The 19,250-nt window shown below is 47.1% G+C and overlaps 1 protein-coding gene across 3 annotated transcripts in view; it reads left to right on the top strand.

The window, feature by feature from the left end:
• The window catches only part of sash1b (SAM and SH3 domain containing 1b), a 52,153-nt gene that overhangs the window by 28,100 nt on the left and 4,803 nt on the right, over positions 1-19,250 (top strand). The window contains exons 1-14 of one of the 3 annotated variants that reach the window (XM_063908755.1): positions 10,337-10,557; positions 11,187-11,315; positions 12,079-12,126; positions 12,492-12,541; positions 13,960-14,000; positions 14,292-14,378; positions 14,671-14,786; positions 14,901-14,978; positions 16,253-16,373; positions 16,610-16,908; positions 18,409-18,477; positions 18,562-18,702; positions 18,781-18,907; positions 18,996-19,189. In XM_063908755.1, coding sequence (XP_063764825.1) covers positions 10,546-10,557; positions 11,187-11,315; positions 12,079-12,126; positions 12,492-12,541; positions 13,960-14,000; positions 14,292-14,378; positions 14,671-14,786; positions 14,901-14,978; positions 16,253-16,373; positions 16,610-16,908; positions 18,409-18,477; positions 18,562-18,702; positions 18,781-18,907; positions 18,996-19,189 — 1,512 coding nt within the window. In that variant the 5' untranslated portion in view covers positions 10,337-10,545. Of the gene's footprint in view, positions 1-10,336; positions 10,558-11,186; positions 11,316-12,078; positions 12,127-12,491; positions 12,542-13,959; positions 14,001-14,291; positions 14,379-14,670; positions 14,787-14,900; positions 14,979-16,252; positions 16,374-16,609; positions 16,909-18,408; positions 18,478-18,561; positions 18,703-18,780; positions 18,908-18,995; positions 19,190-19,250 lie in introns of those variants that run through there. The other 2 variants (XM_063908754.1, XM_063908753.1) reach the window with 2 other exon arrangements.

The raw sequence follows: 19,250 nt of genomic DNA, 5'->3' as shown, positions 1-19,250 counted from the left end.
TTATTTAAAAGTGCTTTACGTAGATGTATCCCTGAATGAATCACAAGTCCTGATGAATAACAATGATCTCTGTGATCGTTCTGCAGCCTTTAAAGGTAGACGATGTTTGCGTGCACATAAAGGGAGTGGTCTTTAATATTTAGTGATGAGACACCTGAGATGTGTCCCGCAGTAACAGTGTGGTGTCTCCTCGCTATCTGCACGATGTTAATATAAAGATCCTGTAAAATACTCTGCGTTGCTCCACAGTGAGCGGCAGTACATGTGACATGAGGCTCAGTTGAAGTGTGCAGGCATTAAAGCACTTTATGAAGCGGCGTGGCGTGATAGTGAAACTCACACAGAGGACAGGTCGTTAATATGAGAGCTAATGAGAGAATACACGCACACAGGCACGTCTCCGGGGGTCTTCATTACGTGGTAACGTCTGAGAGGGATCTGTGAATTATAAATACTGAGTTAACCTTCAGAAAGACACGAGGCACCTCATACAGACACGGATACACCCAGAGAAGAGACGCTGTACACCTGGGGATTCAAAGGGCCAATGTTTACACCGTGCGGTCCGTCCATTAGGCCTGATTTCGACATGGACTCATCTTGAAGGGTGTCCCCGACACTAGGCTGTCCCCAGGTGTCTTCAGGTCTGAGGCACTGGTTAAGATGCATCCCTGCGGCACTGCAGCCCTCCTGCTTGTCCTCCTGTTCGCCCGCAGCACGTCTGAAACACCTGAGCGTTAATAATGAATATTCCCAGACGCTTCCCAAATACTTCCAGTTTTCAGCTCATCAGACAGGCACTGATGTCCCCCCCAGGGCAGAGAGAGGGCCGTGATTAAACGTCTCTCTGCATCGACTCTACAGCTTTGACTGTGAGTCCAAACGCTGTTTCAGAGAAAAGGATATTAAAGAATATACAGCACAGTGAGAGAGGATCGGAGTCATCACACACACACACACACACACACACACACACACACACACACACACACACACACACACACACACACACACACACACACACACACACACACACACACACACACACACACACACTGAAAACATTGTATTGCAAAAGGAACGGTGTGCTGGATTGCAGCACCATTCTGTGGTGTTTCCTCCTGTAGTTCTATAGGTGCATGTAAATGGTCTACAGAGGCTAAAATCCTATTGGCTAGCGCTCCAACATATTGTACGTGATAGGCCAAGGGGGCGGGACATCTCTAAGCAGTTGAGCAATCACTGGGCTCTGGTTTCAGACAGAGGGTGAAAAGAGAGGCAGTATGACCCAAATAAAGAGCTTTCTGAACATTACAGCATGGAGGCATGACCCGATGTCCAACAAACTCTGTAACTGTCTGCTGCTCTCCAGAAGTATTTGATGGATGGCATTCACCAAACTATAGTAACCCCGTCCGTCCTTCAGATGTGATCCGAGTCAACAGGACTCAGCCCGCAGAGACTCTGCTCTGTTCACATCTCAGATCACCTGCAGGAGGAACAGGAGCATCAGGTGCTCTTTAAGGAGGGCAGGGATCCAGACGGAGGAAACACAGGACGTCTGTTTCCCTTCATGACTGATATGAGGGTACATCGTATAAAGGGCTTAATCCGAGCCTCAGGTGATGCATGTGTTTCTGCAGCTTCTGCTTTCAGCTCATTTTAGTAGATGTTTTAGCGTCTTCCCTCTTTAAGTCGAGTCGAATCAAACATTAGCCGCTCTTCCCGTAAAGACAGGTTAAACAGATGAAGCACTGGGAAAAAAGACTGAAATACATGTTGTTATAAATCAAACAATGAAATACCTGTGTTTCCCACAATGCACAGGGAGATCAAAGCAGCTCTCTGCTGGTGTTATATGATGTTAACCAGTTAGTGAAGAGGGAGTAAAGAAAGCTCTGAGATTCTGACGGGAATCAGTGGGACAGGTTTCAGATCGGCTCAGCCTGCAAGACGGACTGAGAAATAAAAACCTGACCTGAGCTGTAACTACCGCTGACACATGACCTTCCGGCCGGGCTTTATGGGTTATAAAAACACAGACAGACAGAGAAGTGTCTGCATGCTGTAATGTTCAGAGAGCTCTTTATGTTCCTCAGACTGCCCGAGCTGCAGCTCCTCTTTTCACCCTCTGTCTGAAACCAGAGCCCAGTCTGCTCTGATCGGTTAGCTGGCCGCTGCTCTGTTGTGATCATTGACTGTAAAAATAATGGACAAACCCTCAGTGACGTCACCCATGGGTTTCTGAAGAGCTCAAATGAAGCTCAAATGGCCGCCATCTTGTCAGCGCCATCTTGTCAGTGCCTGACTCCGCCTGCTCCCGGATAATCCATAAATGGTTAAAGGGTTGGGTTGTGAGTGAAACTGGGGCGGGGCGAATGAAGCCTGGCTGCTGGAACACGCCCACCTACCTCGAGGTTACCAAGCTAGCTAGAAGTTAGGCTACCGGTATATGCTAACCTGAACTGTAACTCGCAGCACTCACCAGACGTTGACATTTTCCTCCGGCTTAATACGTTTCTTGGGGTAAGTTAACCTGACACTATACAACAATACTTCAAACATGTATTTATTTATATGTTATGATATGTTAAAGTTAATCTACCCTACAGCATAAGGAGGTGACCTAAGGCACTCTTAAAATCGATACCTGCTAATGGTGCTAACATATATAATACACTTCAATAACACATTTCACTCACCGAAAAAAACGAACCACAGAATCCTTGGATGGTCTGTTAGCACAATTAACTGCATAGCAAGACATGTTATCCCTCAGAATTTCGTATTAAAATACTCAGAAAAGCCTAACACGGTCAACTTCAACGATTTAGAGAGCTGAGTGGATGAGGTGACAGCTATCCCATGCGGCTAACCTTAACAACCCCAGCTGTCACTCAAATCGGCCACGCCCCTAATTATGCAGAACTTTATGGCTTAATATCTTTTGAACTGGATTTTTTAATGAAAATTCACCCCCCTCACAGTTGTCATGAACGCGGAAACTAGCTATACAGAGAAAACCGTTTTTTGAACCAGGCTGTAAACATGTTTATTTCTGCTCCAAAGTTAGACATTTTAACATGGGGTTCTATGGGGATTTGCTCTGTTTTGCAGCCAGGCCACGCGGCCATTCGAGGAACTGCAGGTTTTTGGCACTTCCTTATGGGCTTCATTTTGGAGACTCGGAAGTTGCCTCTTGGGGTTGTGATTGGTCAACCTGCTTGGATATGTCCCGCCCCTTATCAGCCTATGGCGTACAATGTGCCGGAGCACGAGTGTTCCGTGGTGATGTCACCGTGTTCCGGTTTAATTCACCTTAAAGTATATGTATATCTAATTTAATGTAATGCACTAAAGGATATTTAGTGCTAATAATCATGAGTATGATTTAATTTTGGGAAATGGATTTCCCCTTTAATGGTGTAGTCCTTGGATTGTATTTGCTTACATATGTTTAATGCAACATAGAATAAGCAAGTAGCTTTTTAAATTCAGCTTTATTCTGGGGAAAAGCATTTCTGTATGTGCTGTAAGTAAACCATGCTTATTTTGATACAGATAAATATATAGATATATAGATATATATCTATATAGATATATAGATATATGTGATTATTTGCATTTATTCTGTCTTCAGAAGGATGTACTTTATACTTCTCTTATCCCCGTGGCCTCTGCTTCACCTCGTCCTCTAACCTCTCAGCAGTACACACGACTCATCTGTTTCTCCTGCAGATGCATGGTCATTATTCAGAGGATTTATGACATAATGGAGAATAATGGCTCGTCTCATGCTCCTTAAAGCTGAGCAGAGGTGTTCCTGAAGAGGAGACAAGACGCCTGGAGGAGGAGAGGGTTCATAATAATGAGACTAAATCAAAACCGAGGGTTGTGGAGAGGTGAGGAGAGGAGAGAGAGGCGGGGAAAGAAAGCTCCCCCCTTCTCCTCTTCTTCTACAGTATATCCCAGGTCTCAGATATATCCAGAGCCTGTCTCTGATTGGCTGAAACCAAACAGATCATTGTCCCATAACCCCCTCTGTTTCAGCCCGGTTCCTAAAGAGCTGATTCTGAGTCTGTAGCTTTAAATGCTAATGAGCTGCTGCTGGCCACGCCCCTCTGAGAGCTGATTGGTTAATGGTTGCACAACATGGACATATGTTTGCCGTCACCACAGGATAAAATACCTGAAAGCTGAATCGTTTTCTTCCCGAGGCGTTTAAAGTGATGTAAAAATATGTAAGAGCGTTTAATAATGCAGAACTTTAAACCGTAAATCAAGTCGAGCAGAAGCTCTCAGGAATAAAACATCCAACGATTACATTCATCAATTATAAATCAACTTCCAGCAGCTCCCAAAATGCACTTCAATTAATCAAATAAATCAGTTTAGCCAAAGTGATCAAATGTTAGAGTTAATACTGTGAATTAAAGGTAGAAATACAACAAACATAAGAAATGTGTCTTCATTTCATGCTAAATGTTTTGGAGGCCATATTAGAGTGTAGTAACTGTGATGCATTTATAATAGGCTTTATAACGAGTTCAAACTAAAAGCACATTGTGACCAATTAATACAAATATATGAAATGTTTTCCTGCGTGATAAACACATGTTCTAAAGCTGAATAATTACCTCTAATAGTCTCATGATTGTGGTCAGGATGCCTGATAGACATGACCTTCAGATAGAGTCTTAAGACGGAGAAATGAAGCAGATTCTGCTCTTTTTTTCAACCTTTTCCTCATTCTCTCGTGCAGTAAAGGTGAGCAGAGAAGTGACACGTTGTGCAAAAGCGCTGTCGTTTCTTGACGAGGTAAAGCTGTAAGGAGGCAGATTGATGGGAAATCTAGATATCCATCAAGAGACAGAGTCCAGAGAGAGACGGCATGTTGAAGCTCCAGGTGTTTGAACGTCTCGTCGACTTCTGAAGCTCTACATGGACTATAGCTCAAAAGCTCTTGTCTGATTTGGACGATATTGGAGGGATTTGGGGTTATTGAGGATCCTGAATCCATTTCTGATACTTTCCAAAAACTACATTTGTCGGCCATATTTGTAGTCCAGACAGACCCTGACGTTTTAAAGGACTCTGGATGGTGTGTGTTAGACAGATTGCTCATCTGTTTGAGTCTCACACACACACACACACACACACACACACACACACACACACACACACACACACACACACACACACACACACACACACACACACACACACACACACACACACACACACACCTCCACAAAGTGATGTAAGTGGAATTTAGCAGGGAGGGGTTTCTCTGTTAAATTAAACATCCATCGGGAGGCAGAACAATCCCAGGAAGCACATTCACCTCGCCAGCTGTCTGTCTGCAGGATTAAACCTCTGGACTGATGGGGGGGGGGGACACCTGGTGGACAGGTGGAGCCAGAGCCAAGATTTATTGCATTGCATCATTTACCAGACAAAAGCTGCAGGAATATGCAAGAAGAGGCTCCAGATGTGAACCAATCAAAAGCCAGATAAATATGAGTAATAGGAACACACTTCTGTCTGTTTGGAGGTTTGCTGGATTTAAAGAGTCTGTGTGGACCAGAGAAACATTTAGTGCAAATGTGGTCGAAGTAAAGTTGTTCCGCGAGGAGGAAACGCATATAGTACTCCCCACCTCCACAGGAAGTCTTATTGGAGTCCAATGAGTGAAAATAGGATCAATGCTGAAATGTCTGAAGTAAAGCCGGGAGAAAACTTCTCCCCCGCACAACGCAGAAGACATAAACAGGAGTCCTGAGAGATTCAGACTGAACGTTCCTCCCTGGGATTCTGATCTCTGAGCTTTAGCTAATGTTCAAAATCCTGATGAGATTTACAGATTTCATTCCGAAGACAAAAGGTTTAATCCCCCCCGTGCTTTTCAATCTGCTCTCCTGGCTGCTTTCCCTCCCTGTCATCCATCCGGGTCAATCTCCTGGAGACAGACATGTGGTTTGATTTGGTTTCAGTGAGGCTGGAGTTGGGGCTGATAATTGTGTTAATGGAAGGAAAATTCCAGGATTGAAAGATCCATTCTGCTTCAGTGTTGCTGTTAGCTCCCAGAATGTGTCCCAGAGTCCCGGTGTCTGAAGGCTGGAGGTAACGTGTTATCATCGTGGGAAATGTTAATAATTTCCCCCAGAAAACATATCAGAATTTTTCTCGATCAAGTCAGGAAAAATATCTGAAAAAAGACCTGGTTTTACAACGAGCAATAAATGGTGACACTGCACATCAGAAACACACACACACACACACACACACACACACACACACACACACACACACACACACACACACACACACACACACACCTTTACCTATCACAGCTGCTCACACTCTCTTTTGTCTCTTCAGTCCATGCTGATGTGATGTCTTCTTTATAATACCTGTGTTTTTATGTCTCCTGTCCCTGACTGAGGGCTAGTCTCTGCCGCCCCCTGCTGGTCCTCACCCTGACTCACATCCAGAATCCCTTCCTCACATCCTCCCCTTCAGACTGAATCATGTCCAGTCTTTCCTCCAGACTGCTTCAAGAGCCCGTTTACTCACCAACACACAGAGGACAGAGGACAGAGGAACGTTTAGACTCACTAACACACAGAGGACAGAGGACAGAGGAACGTTTAAACTCACTAACACACAGAGGACAGAGGACAGAGGAACGTTTAGACTCACTAACACACAGAGGACAGAGGACAGAGGAACGTTTAAACTCACTAACACACAGAGGACAGAGGACAGAGGAACGTTTAGACTCACTAACACACAGAGGACAGAGGAACGTTTAGACTCACTAACACACAGAGGACAGAGGAACGTTTAGACTCACTAACACACAGAGGACAGAGGACAGAGGAACGTTTAAACTCACTAACACACAGAGGACAGAGGACAGAGGAACGTTTAAACTCACTAACACACAGAGGACAGAGGAACGTTTAAACTCACTAACACACAGAGGACAGAGGACAGAGGACAGAGGAACGTTTAGACTCACTAGCACACAGAGGACAGAGGACAGAGGAACGTTTAAACTAACTAACACACAGAGGACAGAGGAACGTTTAAACTCACCAACACACAGAGGACAGAGGACAGAGGAACGTTTAGACTCACTAGCACACAGAGGACAGAGGACAGAGGAACGTTTAGACTCACTAACACACAGAGGACAGAGGACAGAGGAACGTTTAGACTCACTAACACACAGAGGACAGAGGACAGAGGAACGTTTAGACTCACTAACACACAGAGGACAGAGGACAGAGGACAGAGGAACGTTTAGACTCACTAACACACAGAGGACAGAGGACAGAGGAACGTTTAGACTCACTAGCACACAGAGGACAGAGGACAGAGGACAGAGGAACGTTTAGACTCACTAGCACACAGAGGACAGAGGACAGAGGACAGAGGAGTAGGGATGACATCAACGTGCTTTCCTCCGCCCTGTGTTCTCACAGTTTAGACTCAGGACTCTAAAGATGTTCTTGAGTCACCACACGTTGTGGTCTGTGGTCTGTGGGGGCGGGGGGGGGGGGGGGGGGATGCAGCTTCACCTAGCCGCTGAGTGCTAGCGTGATGCTAACCTGGGAGCAGTTTGCATTAAACGTTTCTAAACTGAGGTCAGATTTGCTCCATCAGCAGGGGGGGGGGGATCTGACCGACATGACGCTCACACATCCTGCAGACACTACCCCCCCCCCCCCCCCCCCACACTGGTGTTTCTGACCATGTGATCCAGGGCAGGTCCTCCCACCAGCGTCATCTGTGGTCTCCCCTCCTGACTCCCCCTCCTCCCCCCTCTCAGTTTGTATTGTCCTCTCTCAATGAATCAGAGATTCACAGATCTGGAGCTCCAGCAGCAGCAGCGGCGGTGAGTGTGTGAGAGTGAGTGTGTGAGAGTGTGTGAGAGAGTTTGAGAGTGTGTGTGAGTGTGTGAGAGTGTGTGAGAGAGTTTGAGAGTGTGTGAGAGAGTTTGAGAGTGTGTGAGAGTGTGTGAGTGTGTGAGAGTGTGTGAGTGTGTGAGAGAGTTTGAGTGTGTGAGAGAGTGCGAGAGAGTTTGACAGTGTGTGTGAGAGTGTGTGAGAGAGTTTGAGAGTGTGTGTGAGAGTGTGTGAGAGTGTGTGAGAGAGTGTGAGAGAGTGAGAGTGTGTGAGAGTGTGAGAGTGTGTGAGAGAGTGAGAGTGTGTGTGAGAGAGTGTGAGAGTGTGTGTGACAGTGTGTGAGAGTGTGTGAGAGTGTGTGAGAGAGTGAGAGTGTGTGAGAGAGTGAGAGAGTGTGAGAGTGTGAGAGAGTGAGTGAGAGTGTGTGAGAGTGTGTGAGAGTGTGAGAGAGTGAGAGTGTGAGAGTGTGAGAGTGTGTGAGAGTGTGTGTGAGTGTGAGAGTGTGAGAGAGTGAGTGAGAGTGAGTGAGAGTGTGTGAGAGTGTGAGAGAGTGAGAGTGTGTGAGAGTGTGAGAGTGTGTGTGAGTGTGTGAGAGAGTGTGAGAGAGTGTGTGAGAGAGTGAGAGTGTGTGAGAGAGTGAGAGAGTGTGAGAGTGTGAGAGAGTGAGTGAGAGTGTGTGAGAGTGTGTGAGAGTGTGAGAGAGTGAGAGTGTGAGAGTGTGAGAGTGTGTGAGAGTGTGTGTGAGTGTGAGAGTGTGAGAGAGTGAGTGAGAGTGAGTGAGAGTGTGTGAGAGTGTGAGAGAGTGAGAGTGTGTGAGAGAGTGAGAGTGTGTGAGAGAGTGAGAGAGTGTGAGAGTGTGAGAGAGTGAGTGAGAGTGAGTGAGAGTGTGTGAGAGTGTGAGAGAGTGAGAGTGTGTGAGAGTGTGAGAGTGTGTGTGAGTGTGTGAGAGAGTGTGAGAGTGTGTGAGAGTGTGTGAGAGTGTGTGTGTGTGTGAGAGAGTGTGAGAGAGAGTGTGAGAGTGTGAGAGTGTGTGAGAGTGTGAGAGAGTGTGTGTGAGAGTGTGTGAGAGTGTGTGAGAGAGTGAGAGTTGTGTAGTTGTCTGTTGGTTGTTGAAGACCTTCCCTGAGAGCTGAGCAGGTCTGAGCTCGCTCTCTGCTCTTTACAAACTGTCACAATAGTCTTTATTAGACACGTTACGGGGTCTTTGTGGGGGTCTTTGTGGGGGTCTTTGTGAGGGTCTTTGTGAGGGTCTTTGTGAGGGTCTGTGTGAGGGTCTTTTTGGGGTTACAGCATCACAAGTTGTTGGCTTATTAGACAGAGCTGTGTGTGTGTTTGATAGGGACCGCTAGAGATATTTGACTCACTTCATACAGAGTGTAACTCTGGCTGAGAGGCCTTGGGGTTGAGTGGCTCTGATGCAGATGTTTGTGACAGACTTGCTGTCGGTCAAACTTGAGTTAAATTAACTGACAGGACGTTTAAGTCCTTCTCAGTCACAGAAACACTCTGAGGACGCGATCATGTGCTCAGAGACCCAGGGGGTGTTTTCAGGGTCCAAAGATATATTCAAACTAAAGATTGTTTATTATCCTAATCCACTTTTAAGAAGTTTTCTCCTCGTAGAGATGTTTGTAATGTCAAAACCAACATTAATAGAAAGAATGAAAAATGAAATACATCAGAAATGATGCGTATTTTTACATGATGTAAACCGAGTCTGAAAACACACTGAAAGAGTCCTATCCCTCCACTGGGTTCTGACTCCAGAAGCCTTTAGGCCTGAACTCTGAGTCTGCAGGTGAGAGGGGAGGGAGGGGGTGTAAAAACAGTAACTCTCGGGGCCGGGGGGGCACGTGGATCTTTTGTTGGCCTCAGAAATGTGACACCCTGTTCACAGTCCATTCATTAGGAGAAAGCACCCTGCAGTACTTTCCCATTTCTGAGAGTGCATTTGAATGCAGCAGCATCTTGTTGTAGCACCAAAATATAAGAAAAGTGAAAAAACAAATTGAAATATATATAGAAACTATAAAGAGATTACCCCAAAAAATAAGAACATGATTACAGTTTGAAAAATGTTTTTTAAATATTGGGAAATAAACGAAAAACATTCATAAATATGTGAATAAACAAAATGGATGTGACACCCTGTTCACAGACCCTCCATTCACTCCCCTTCGGAGAGCATGTGAATGCAGCAGCTTGTTGTTTGCGTGCATGTGTTGCAAGCATGCAGCGAGTGTGTGACAGCACTGAGGGTCCTGCACCATCATGAGACCGTCACAATAACACACACACACACACACACACACACACACACACACACACACACACACACACACACACACACACACACACACACACACACACACACACACACACACTCTGAATGCTCCTTTTCTCCCGGGCTGAAACAAGAGAGCCACAGTTTTTCAGACGGTGCGTTCACTGACCCTCAGGGGACAGACAATCATAAGGATAATGAGGTGTGAAACTGAGGACGTCTGTGAAAGACTCAGCGAGTCTGTGTCTCGTGACCAAGAGGAAATATCCGTGAACATGCATCTTCTATATTTGAAGAGCGTTTGTTTTACCCTCTGCAGGATTACAGAACCCCCCCGTCCTGATCTACATGAGGCTGTGTGTGAGTGTGTGTCCAGAGGAATGAGTCTGAATCACAGGGCGGAAACACTCATTAATTATCTCTGTTTACTCTGGGAGTTTCTGATGCATTCATGTGGTGTCAGAATAATTGGAAAAATGACTTCCTGGCGGATGATTCACCTGAACGCAATCTGAGGTGGTGGCAGCGACTCTGGGAGGGGGTGCTGTTTCATATTAGCATGTTGTGCCTCTACTGTGTATTATTATGTATTAATTTATTTTGAAGGCTGTTTTATGGACTCTTTTTCATTTGAGTTTTTATTTATCTTATCAGTTTTATTGATTATTATCATTGGTTGAAATAGCCCACACACTGCTCTCTGTCTGACCCTTTCTTATTATTAATTATCTGATCTAAATCGAGTGTTGACCCCTGACAGGGAATCAGCCCCCCTGTTTTCATTCTGCTCCTAAAATCCTGAAACTCAGCGAAATATTCTCTGATTTATTCTTCAACCCGTCAGAGAGCAGATAACAGCAGGGAGCACAAAGACAGGAAACAGAGAGGAGAGACACACTGCTTCCTCTGATCGAGGGGGCGGGGGGCAATATCACAGCTGGAGGCCTCTGATACCTAATATCTCCCCCTTTATCTCCCCCTCTCCTCAGGATGGCTCAGTGGGGAGTCTGGGCTCTCTGGCGGAGGAATACTCTCAGTACTACGGCACCTCCCTCAGTGACGTCTGTGAGAGGATGGAGGAGCTGAGGAGGCGCAAAGTGGTGCAGGAGGCCGAGATGGTAGGAGTGCTTTCTTAGAGTTACGTTTTTTTTACTGATGTTTTTTATTCTTTTATTCCTTTTTAATGAAAAAAGTCAAAATCCTGAGAAAAATGCATCGTTCAGAAAAAAAGGAAACTCTCAGAGGGTCAAAAACGGTCAGAGTTTCAATCCTCAGTCTGTCCGACTGTGTTTTCACTCTGTGAACTGTGACGCGTTCCCACATCAGGATGACTTTATGTGATGTTTCAAACTGCTGTTGGATTTGGGTGTGTGTGTGTGTGTGTGTGTGTGTGTGTGTGTGTGTGTGTGTGTGTGTGTGTGTGTGTGTGTGTGTGTGTGTGTGTGTGTGTGTGTGTGTGTGTGTGTGTGTGTGTGTGTGTGTGTGTGTGTGTGTGTGTGTGTGTGAGGCATCAGACAGCCGGTGTGCATCACTCATTGGTTTGTGTTGACTGAATGCTTCAGGTGGAGCAACAATAATAACATCTTTATGGTGTCAGGACGAAGCGCTGAGTGTGAGAGTTAGGTCAGCATGTCTCATCAGATAAAAATAAAACTGTTAACGTGTGTGCAGCTGCAGATGAGTCATAATAACCGACACACACACTCCGCTGTTATCATGATGTGGGCACGTGTGTTATTTGTGGTCCTGTGTTATGACCACTCTGTCATTTACCCCACTGTGTGTGTGTGTGTGTGTGTGTGTGTGTGTGTGTGTGTGTGTGTGTGTGTGTGTGTGTGTGTGTGTGTGTGTGTGTGTGTGTGTGTGTGTGTGTATTTCCAGGGCACCGTTGACTCAGTGACCTCGCTGCAGCTGCGCTCTCAGCTCCAGGTGAGTGTGTGTGTGTGTGTGTGTGTGTGTGTGTTTGTGTGTGTGTGTGTGTGTGTGTGTGTGTGTGTGTGTGTGTGTGTGTGTGTGTGTGTGTGTGTGTGTGTGTGTGTGTGTGTGTGTGTGTGTGTGTGTGTGTGTGTGTGTGTGTGTGTGTGTGTGTGTGTGTGTGTAAAATGCAGAGTCATGTTCTCCTGAGAGAAAGTGAAGAGCCTTGAGACGGGAACAAAACAACTCCTGAAAAATGTTGAGATGTGACGCAGACCTGAGTTTGTTGATGCTAAACTACAGGAGAAATGCACTCCTGGAAATAACGACACACCTCTATAAACAGCTGAGTGAACTAACTGTCCCTCTTACTCCTGAAGGAATCCCTGGGGCTCAGCAGCAACACGTCCACTCCTGAGACGGAGAGGAGGTAAACACACACACACAGAAATCAGAAATCTGATGATGAGGTTATTAAAGGTCTTTCATTGACTTAACAAGAGCAGCATATTAATGTGAAGAAGGTCCCAAAAAAGAAGTGAACATTTTCAGTACACATCAATGAAACATGTCAAAAAATAAATGAACAATATCCAAAAAACATTTATGAAAAATATCAAAGAAATGTAAGAGAATTTTAAAGAAAATCTAAAATAATTGGAACCCCCCCCCTCTCATCCCGCCCCCCCAAAAAAGAAATTGCTGGAATTTTTTAGGATTTTTTTTTATTCACATGTGAAAAAAAGAGTATAAAAATAGCAGAACATCCTCTTGTTAGTTATGTTTCTACTTGTTGCCTAATCTTCTCAGCTTCACTGACTACACTCTTATGATTTATTAAAAGTCACATCCTGTTCAGTATTCCGCTTCCGGCCTCTCATGATGAAGCGTATCCTCTCACCTTCCTCTGTCTCCTTGATGACTCACATTCTGAGAGGTCTAGAGGTCTGAATAAAGCTGATGATAAAGAAACATCTGGAAGAGATCCCAGAGACAGGATGTTTAAAATTGGGCCATAATAGAATATTTAAGGATGTACAGATCAGTCTGAGACCCACACTGCCCTCTAGTGGCAGAGTATATATCACCTGCTCACTGAAGGGACGGACACTACATCCTAAATCCTTTTCTCATAAATAAAGGTTATTTTTAGATTACAAAGTAAAACATGTTTGTTCCTTTATTTCCTTTATTTTGTATTTAATATTTTGCAGCTAATGTGATTTATTTTTTGTTATATTTGTACTAAACACTTTTACTCCTGTGATGCGGTGTTCCTGTGGATAAATCAAGTAGATATTTATTCTAAAAAACATATTTAATTAATCATACTTTTGAAAGAGGTGAAATAAGAGCAGTAAATCAAACAGATTCCTTTCTCACTGAAAATGAAGTTCAAACTAGAATAATTGTTTCTATCATTGAAATATTTATCAGAAGCTGTGTCAGAAATAGAGCTGTGTGATCTGCAAACCACACAACAAGTGACACACACACACACACACACACACACACACACACACACACACACACACACACACACACACACACACACACACACACACACACACACACACACACACACACACACACACACACACACAGGGAGGGTCTTTTGTTCAGCCTCAGCTCCGAGCTTCAGCTGCTCTTTATTTTCTAACTGGTCGCTGTGTTGAAGCACGGATCAGCTTTATGATTTCTTATATTTATTAAATGTGAGAGAGGTAGAGGAGGATGTTCTCAGAGAGGATGAAGAGAGCTTCGTTAGAGAGCAGGTAACGCTCCGTCCCCTCCTCACAGTTCCTCTGCTGCTCTTTATATTGTTATTAATATTTATGATTATTTTAGGTTTCCTGTCAACAAACTGAGTTCTGAAGACGGACCAGGGGGTGAGTTACATCCTAATAAGCCTAATGCTCCACAAAGACTCACTATTACTGCCTTTTCTCACATTGGACTCCAGAAGAGCTGCTGTGAAACACGTCCTGTGTGTTATAAGTGGCTTTATGGGGTTTTTCTTGACAGTTTGGAGTAAATCTCCATAAACAAAAACCTGTCTTTATTTCTTCCGTTTCTTTTTGATGGTAAATTCCGCGCTGGTGTGGCAGGTGTTTGTGTATATTATTTCAATGTTGTGGTGATTTCTATTCCCTGTTTTATAATAAATGTAATGTCTGCAGGAAAATGTGACGGCAGGAGGAAGAACAAACCGTTCTGGCAGAGTTTTCGGAAGTCACAGAAAGGAGTGACGCAACAGATTTCTAAAGGTATGATTACTCAAGTCCACAGGAATCTATAAAATGGGATCTCATTTTTAATCTGCTGCTCCATTTCTTCTTTTATACAAATAGAAAAAGTCAAAGCTTTCTGTGGATGTGGTGTGTTCCTGTTTGTGTTTCTGAAGATGTTTCATTTACTACATTTCATTTCATTATTTTCTTTATTTATTATATTTGCTGTTTAGATGTGTACCTGTTAAACCATTGTTTAGTTTGAATTGTATTTACTGTATTTAATATTGTGTGTTCCTCCTGTTCTTGTGTTTCTCTGGTTTGTCAGCAGGAGACGACGTAGGCTTCGTGGCCAGTGAGATCACCATGAGTGATGAAGAGCGGATCCAGCTGATGATGATGGTGAAGGATAACATGATCTCCATAGAGGAGGCGCTGGCTCGGGTACGTCCGCCATCCCATAATACTGCTCCTCACTGACGGGGGGGAGTTGAAGTAAGGTTGGAAGCCTGATGCAGTTTCCTGTCTCTCACACACTGACCGTCTTTCCTCCTGCAGCTGAAGGAGTTCGAGGTCCAGAAAAGACCCCCCCCCTGCAGGACGGACCAGAACCCCCCCCCAGAGAGGACCTGCAGCGTGAGTCTGTTACTGCTGAGTCACTACTGAGTGTGTGTGTGTGTGTGTGTGTGTGTGTGTGTGTGTGTGTGTGTGTGTGTGTGTGTGTGTGTGTGTGTGTGTGTGTGTTGAACCCCCTGTAATGCCCCCTTTCATCCAGTGAAAGAACTAACCCCCCCCCCCCTTATTGTGCTGCAGAGATGTGCAGCAGCAGCTCTTTCTGCAGGGGGGGATTACAGGCTCACATTATTCACATTCCCTGTGTGTGTGTGTGTGTGTGTGTGTGTGTGTGTGTGTGTGTGTGTGTGTGTGTGTGTGTGTGTGTGTGTGTGTGTGTGTGTGTGTGTGTGTGTGTCTGTGTGTGTGTGTGTGTGTGTGTGTGTGTGTGTGTGTGTAACATATATAAGAATATTCAGAATAATTTGGATTAAAAGACAAATTCAATCAGAAAAGGGGCCGATAAGAAGCTCTGTTGTGATTGGTCAGCCACTTAGAGATGTCCCGCCCCTTAGCCTGTCAAGTACAATGTGTTGGAGCGCGACTGTTCCAATCGTGCTGGAAGTAAACAAAAAAGTCCAATGGAGGAACACAGGGATTTTAGCCTCTGCAGACCATTGACATGCACTATCACCTATAGAACCACAGGAGAGGAGGGGGACTCTGGACTGCACACTGGTCCATTTAAAGTCAGATGAATGTGCAGCTCTAGTTTCAGAGGCAGCTCTCTGTGGACTTGAACTCTAGTTTGTTTGAATCTACTTTCGGTTCTGTCTGGCGCTGCACACACACCTCTTTCCTGTCCTCAAACGCACCTCTGACTTCATTTCGTTCACTTTATATTTGATCTCTTGAAGCTGAGGGTGATTTCCAGGCAGCTCTCGTTTATTTCTCACGAACAGAGCGCAGACTGGGCTGTGGTTTCCTGTCTCATATTTATATTAGGCCATGTTTCTACAGAACCCCGAGGGGCTTTCACACCTTTTTATTTAGCACAAGTAGAGAACAAGTACCTGGCTCTTATCAGCTGGTTAATGGTTTGTTAAAAAGTCAGAAAACATTGAAACATGTGCGTCCCAGTGTCCCAGGTGATGTGTTTGAATGTCCAAAGATATCAAATCTACAGAAAAAGAGACCGTTTCTGCAGGGAAATGATATTTAGCCGACATTTAGGGTGAAAAACATCAGGCAAAGTCAATAGAGAGGGTCCGAAAAATACAAAGAAGCAGCTTAAGGTCAAGATAAACTTCACATCGGGGTGTGAAGCTCTGTGAGTGAAGTCCTCCCTGTCTCCTCAGCCCTACGATCTGTCCGACGCTGAGCCGGAAGAGACTCTGAGCTTCAAGAGGCTCCACAAGCTGGTGACGTCGTCCAGGAGGAAGAGACTGGTCCGGGTCGACGACAACACCAAAACCGAAGGTAGAGACAACAGCCCCGCTGTAAATAAGACAGTCTCAGGAGACGACGGGAGGACGGGAGGAGAACTACATGACACATTAAAATAAACACAAACTCAGATAAACAAATACAAAGGCCACAGGAGCAAGAACACGAGAAGCCTTTAAGTGATATGTTATAATTAGCTTCATTCAACATGTCAAATATTAAAGCTCCTTTTAAACACCACCTTCATCCTCTCTCCTCTTCTTCCTCAGAGAGCCTCCGGATGAGGGAGTGTCTCCCCCCTGCAGGAGGCGCCTCTCCCCTGGACTCGGTGTGTTCGGCCCTGCAGGATCAGCTATCCTTGGACTCCCCCAGCCTCACCCCCTCCCCGTCCTCTTCCAGCCTGGATACATGCAGCACCTCCTTGCCCTGTAGGGAGGAGGGGGGTATTCCCATGCACCAAGAGGAGGGGGCCACAGGGGAGGCGGGGGCGGGCAGCGAGGAGGAGAAGAGGATCGCTCGCTCTGTGACGGAGGGGGAGATCAGACAGAAAGTCCTCAGCCTCACAGGGGTGAGTGCAGAGGGGTGTGGGAGTGTTTTAGTGCATATAAATGGTCTGCAGAGGCGGAAATCCCTGTGTCTCCCCCAGGGGGAGTTAAAATAACGCTGGACTTCAGTGCAGGAAGTCACTGACCAATCAGTGGCCATGCATCCCTGCCTCCCTTTCTCCCTTCTTCCCTTCTTCCCTTCTTCCCTTCCTCCCTTCTTCCCTTCTTCCCTTCCTCCCTTCTTCCCTTCCTTCCTCCTCCATTCCTCCCTTCCTCCCTTCCTCCCTGCCTCCCTTCTTCCCCCCTGCCTCCCTTCCTCCCTTCTTCCCTGCTTCCCTGCCTCCCTTCCTCCCTCCTTCCCTGCCTCCCTGCCTCCCTTCCTCCCTTCTTCCCTTCCTTCCTCCTCCCTTCCTCCCTTCCTCCCTTCCTCCCCTTTTCCCTTGCTTCCTCCTCCCTTCCTCCCTTCCTCCCTGCCTCCCTTATTCCCTTCCTCCCTTCCTTCCTCCTACCTTCCACCCTTCCTCCCTGCCTCCCTGCCTCCCTTCTTCCCTTCTTCCTTTCCTCCCCGCCTCCCCGCCTCACTGCCTCCCTTCTTCCCTTCTTTCCTCCTCCCTTCCTCCCTTCCTCCCTGCCTCCCTTCTTCCCTTATTTCCTCCTCCCTTCCTCCCTTCCTCCCTGCCTCCCTTCTTCCCTTCCTCCTTTCCTCCCTTCTTCCCCTCCTCCCCGCCTCAATGCCTCCCTTTTTCCCTTCCTCCCTGCCTCCCTTCCTCCCTGCCTCCCTTCTTCCCCTCCTCCCGCCTCACTGCCTCCCTTCTTCCCTTCTTTCCTCCTCCCTTCCTCCCTTCCTCCCTTCTTCCCCTCCTCCCCACCTCACTGCCTCCCTTCCTCCCCGCCTCCCTGCCTCCCTTCCTCACTGCCTCCCTTGCTCCCTTCCTCCCCGCCTTCCTTCCTCCCCGCCTCCCCGCCTCCCTTTCTCACTGGCTCCCTTCCTCCCTTCTTCCCTGCCTCCCTTCTTCCCTTCCTCTCTGCCTCCCTGCCTCCCTGCCTCCCTTCTTCCCTTCCTCCCTGCCTCCCTTCCTCCCTTCTTCCCCTCCTCCCCGCCTCACTGCCTCTCTTCCTCCCCGCCTCCCTGCCTCCCTTCCTCCCCGCCTCCCTGCCTCCCTGCCTCACTGCCTCCCTTCCTCCCTTCTTCCCTGCCTCCCTTCCTCCCTTCCTCCCTGCCTCCCTTCCTCCCTTCTTCCCCTCCTCCCCGCCTCACTGCCTCCCTTCCTCCCCGCCTCCCTGCCTCCCTTCCTCCCCGCCTCCCTGCCTCCCTTCCTCCCCGCCTCCCTGCCTCCCTTCCTCACTGCCTCCCTTCCTCCCTTCTTCCCTGCCTCCCTTCCTCTCTTCTTCCCTGCCTCCCTTCTTCCCTTCCTCCCTTCCTCCCTTCCTCCCTGCCTCCCTTCCTCCCTTCCTCCCTGCCTCCCTGCCTCCCTTCCTCCCTGCCTCCCTGCCCCCCTGATGGTTCTGTTGTGTCTCCCCAGAGAGCCTGTAGCTTCGGAGGTTTTGACCTGAGCAGCCGCTCCCTGCAGAGCGCCGTCTCTGAACACACGGTACTCACTGCTCTGTTCCTGAACTGGTATGAACTGAGTCTGCAGAAACAGAGGATTCATTTCTGCTTCCTTCCTGTGAATCAGAGTGAAGACGGAGAGGGGGTCCGAGGCCGCATGAAGTCCCCCCCCACGCCTCGTATTTCTCTGGGTAAAAAGGTGAAGTCGGTGAGGGAGACGATGAGGAAACACATCTCCAAGAGATACCACGGCTCTCTGTCCGAACAGGTGGGGGGGGGCAGGGAACTAAGTTGTGGTGGTGGTGATGAATTATGGGTAATAATGTTTTCCTCTCCTGTGTTGCAGTCGAGCCCGGACCGGCTGTGCAGCTGCCCCCCCACCTCGCAGACAGACTCTCTGGATAAAGCGTCTCTGAAGCCGGGGGGGTCTGTGGAGAGTCTGAGGAGCTCTCTGAGCGGGCAGAGCTCCATCAGTACGTCTGTTACCCTCCCTGACTCAGCAGAAAGTCAAACTCTGGTGTTTGAGTTTGTGTTTAATAAGTGTCTCTGGTCTGTGGTCAGGCGGTCAGACGGTGGGCACCACGGACTCGTCGGGGACCACGGACTCGTCGGGCAGCACCAGAGAGAGGGTGAGGTCTGAGATGGGGGAGGAAGGGGAGGACGAGCTGCCGTACAGGGGACCGTTCTGTGGACGGGCCGTCGTCCACACCGACTTCACACCGAGTCCCTACGACTCCGACTCCCTCAAACTCAAGGTACAACCGTACAGAAACAATGCAATGAATCCCTGTTCCGTGTTTTTGTTTACCCTTTGGT

The sequence above is a fragment of the Eleginops maclovinus genome, chromosome 19 (genome assembly GCF_036324505.1).
Source record: "Eleginops maclovinus isolate JMC-PN-2008 ecotype Puerto Natales chromosome 19, JC_Emac_rtc_rv5, whole genome shotgun sequence".
In the NCBI taxonomy this organism is placed as follows: domain Eukaryota; kingdom Metazoa; phylum Chordata; class Actinopteri; order Perciformes; family Eleginopidae; genus Eleginops; species Eleginops maclovinus.
The sequence above is the reverse complement of the archived record's forward strand: the minus strand, read 5'-3'. Positions and strand labels throughout refer to the sequence as shown.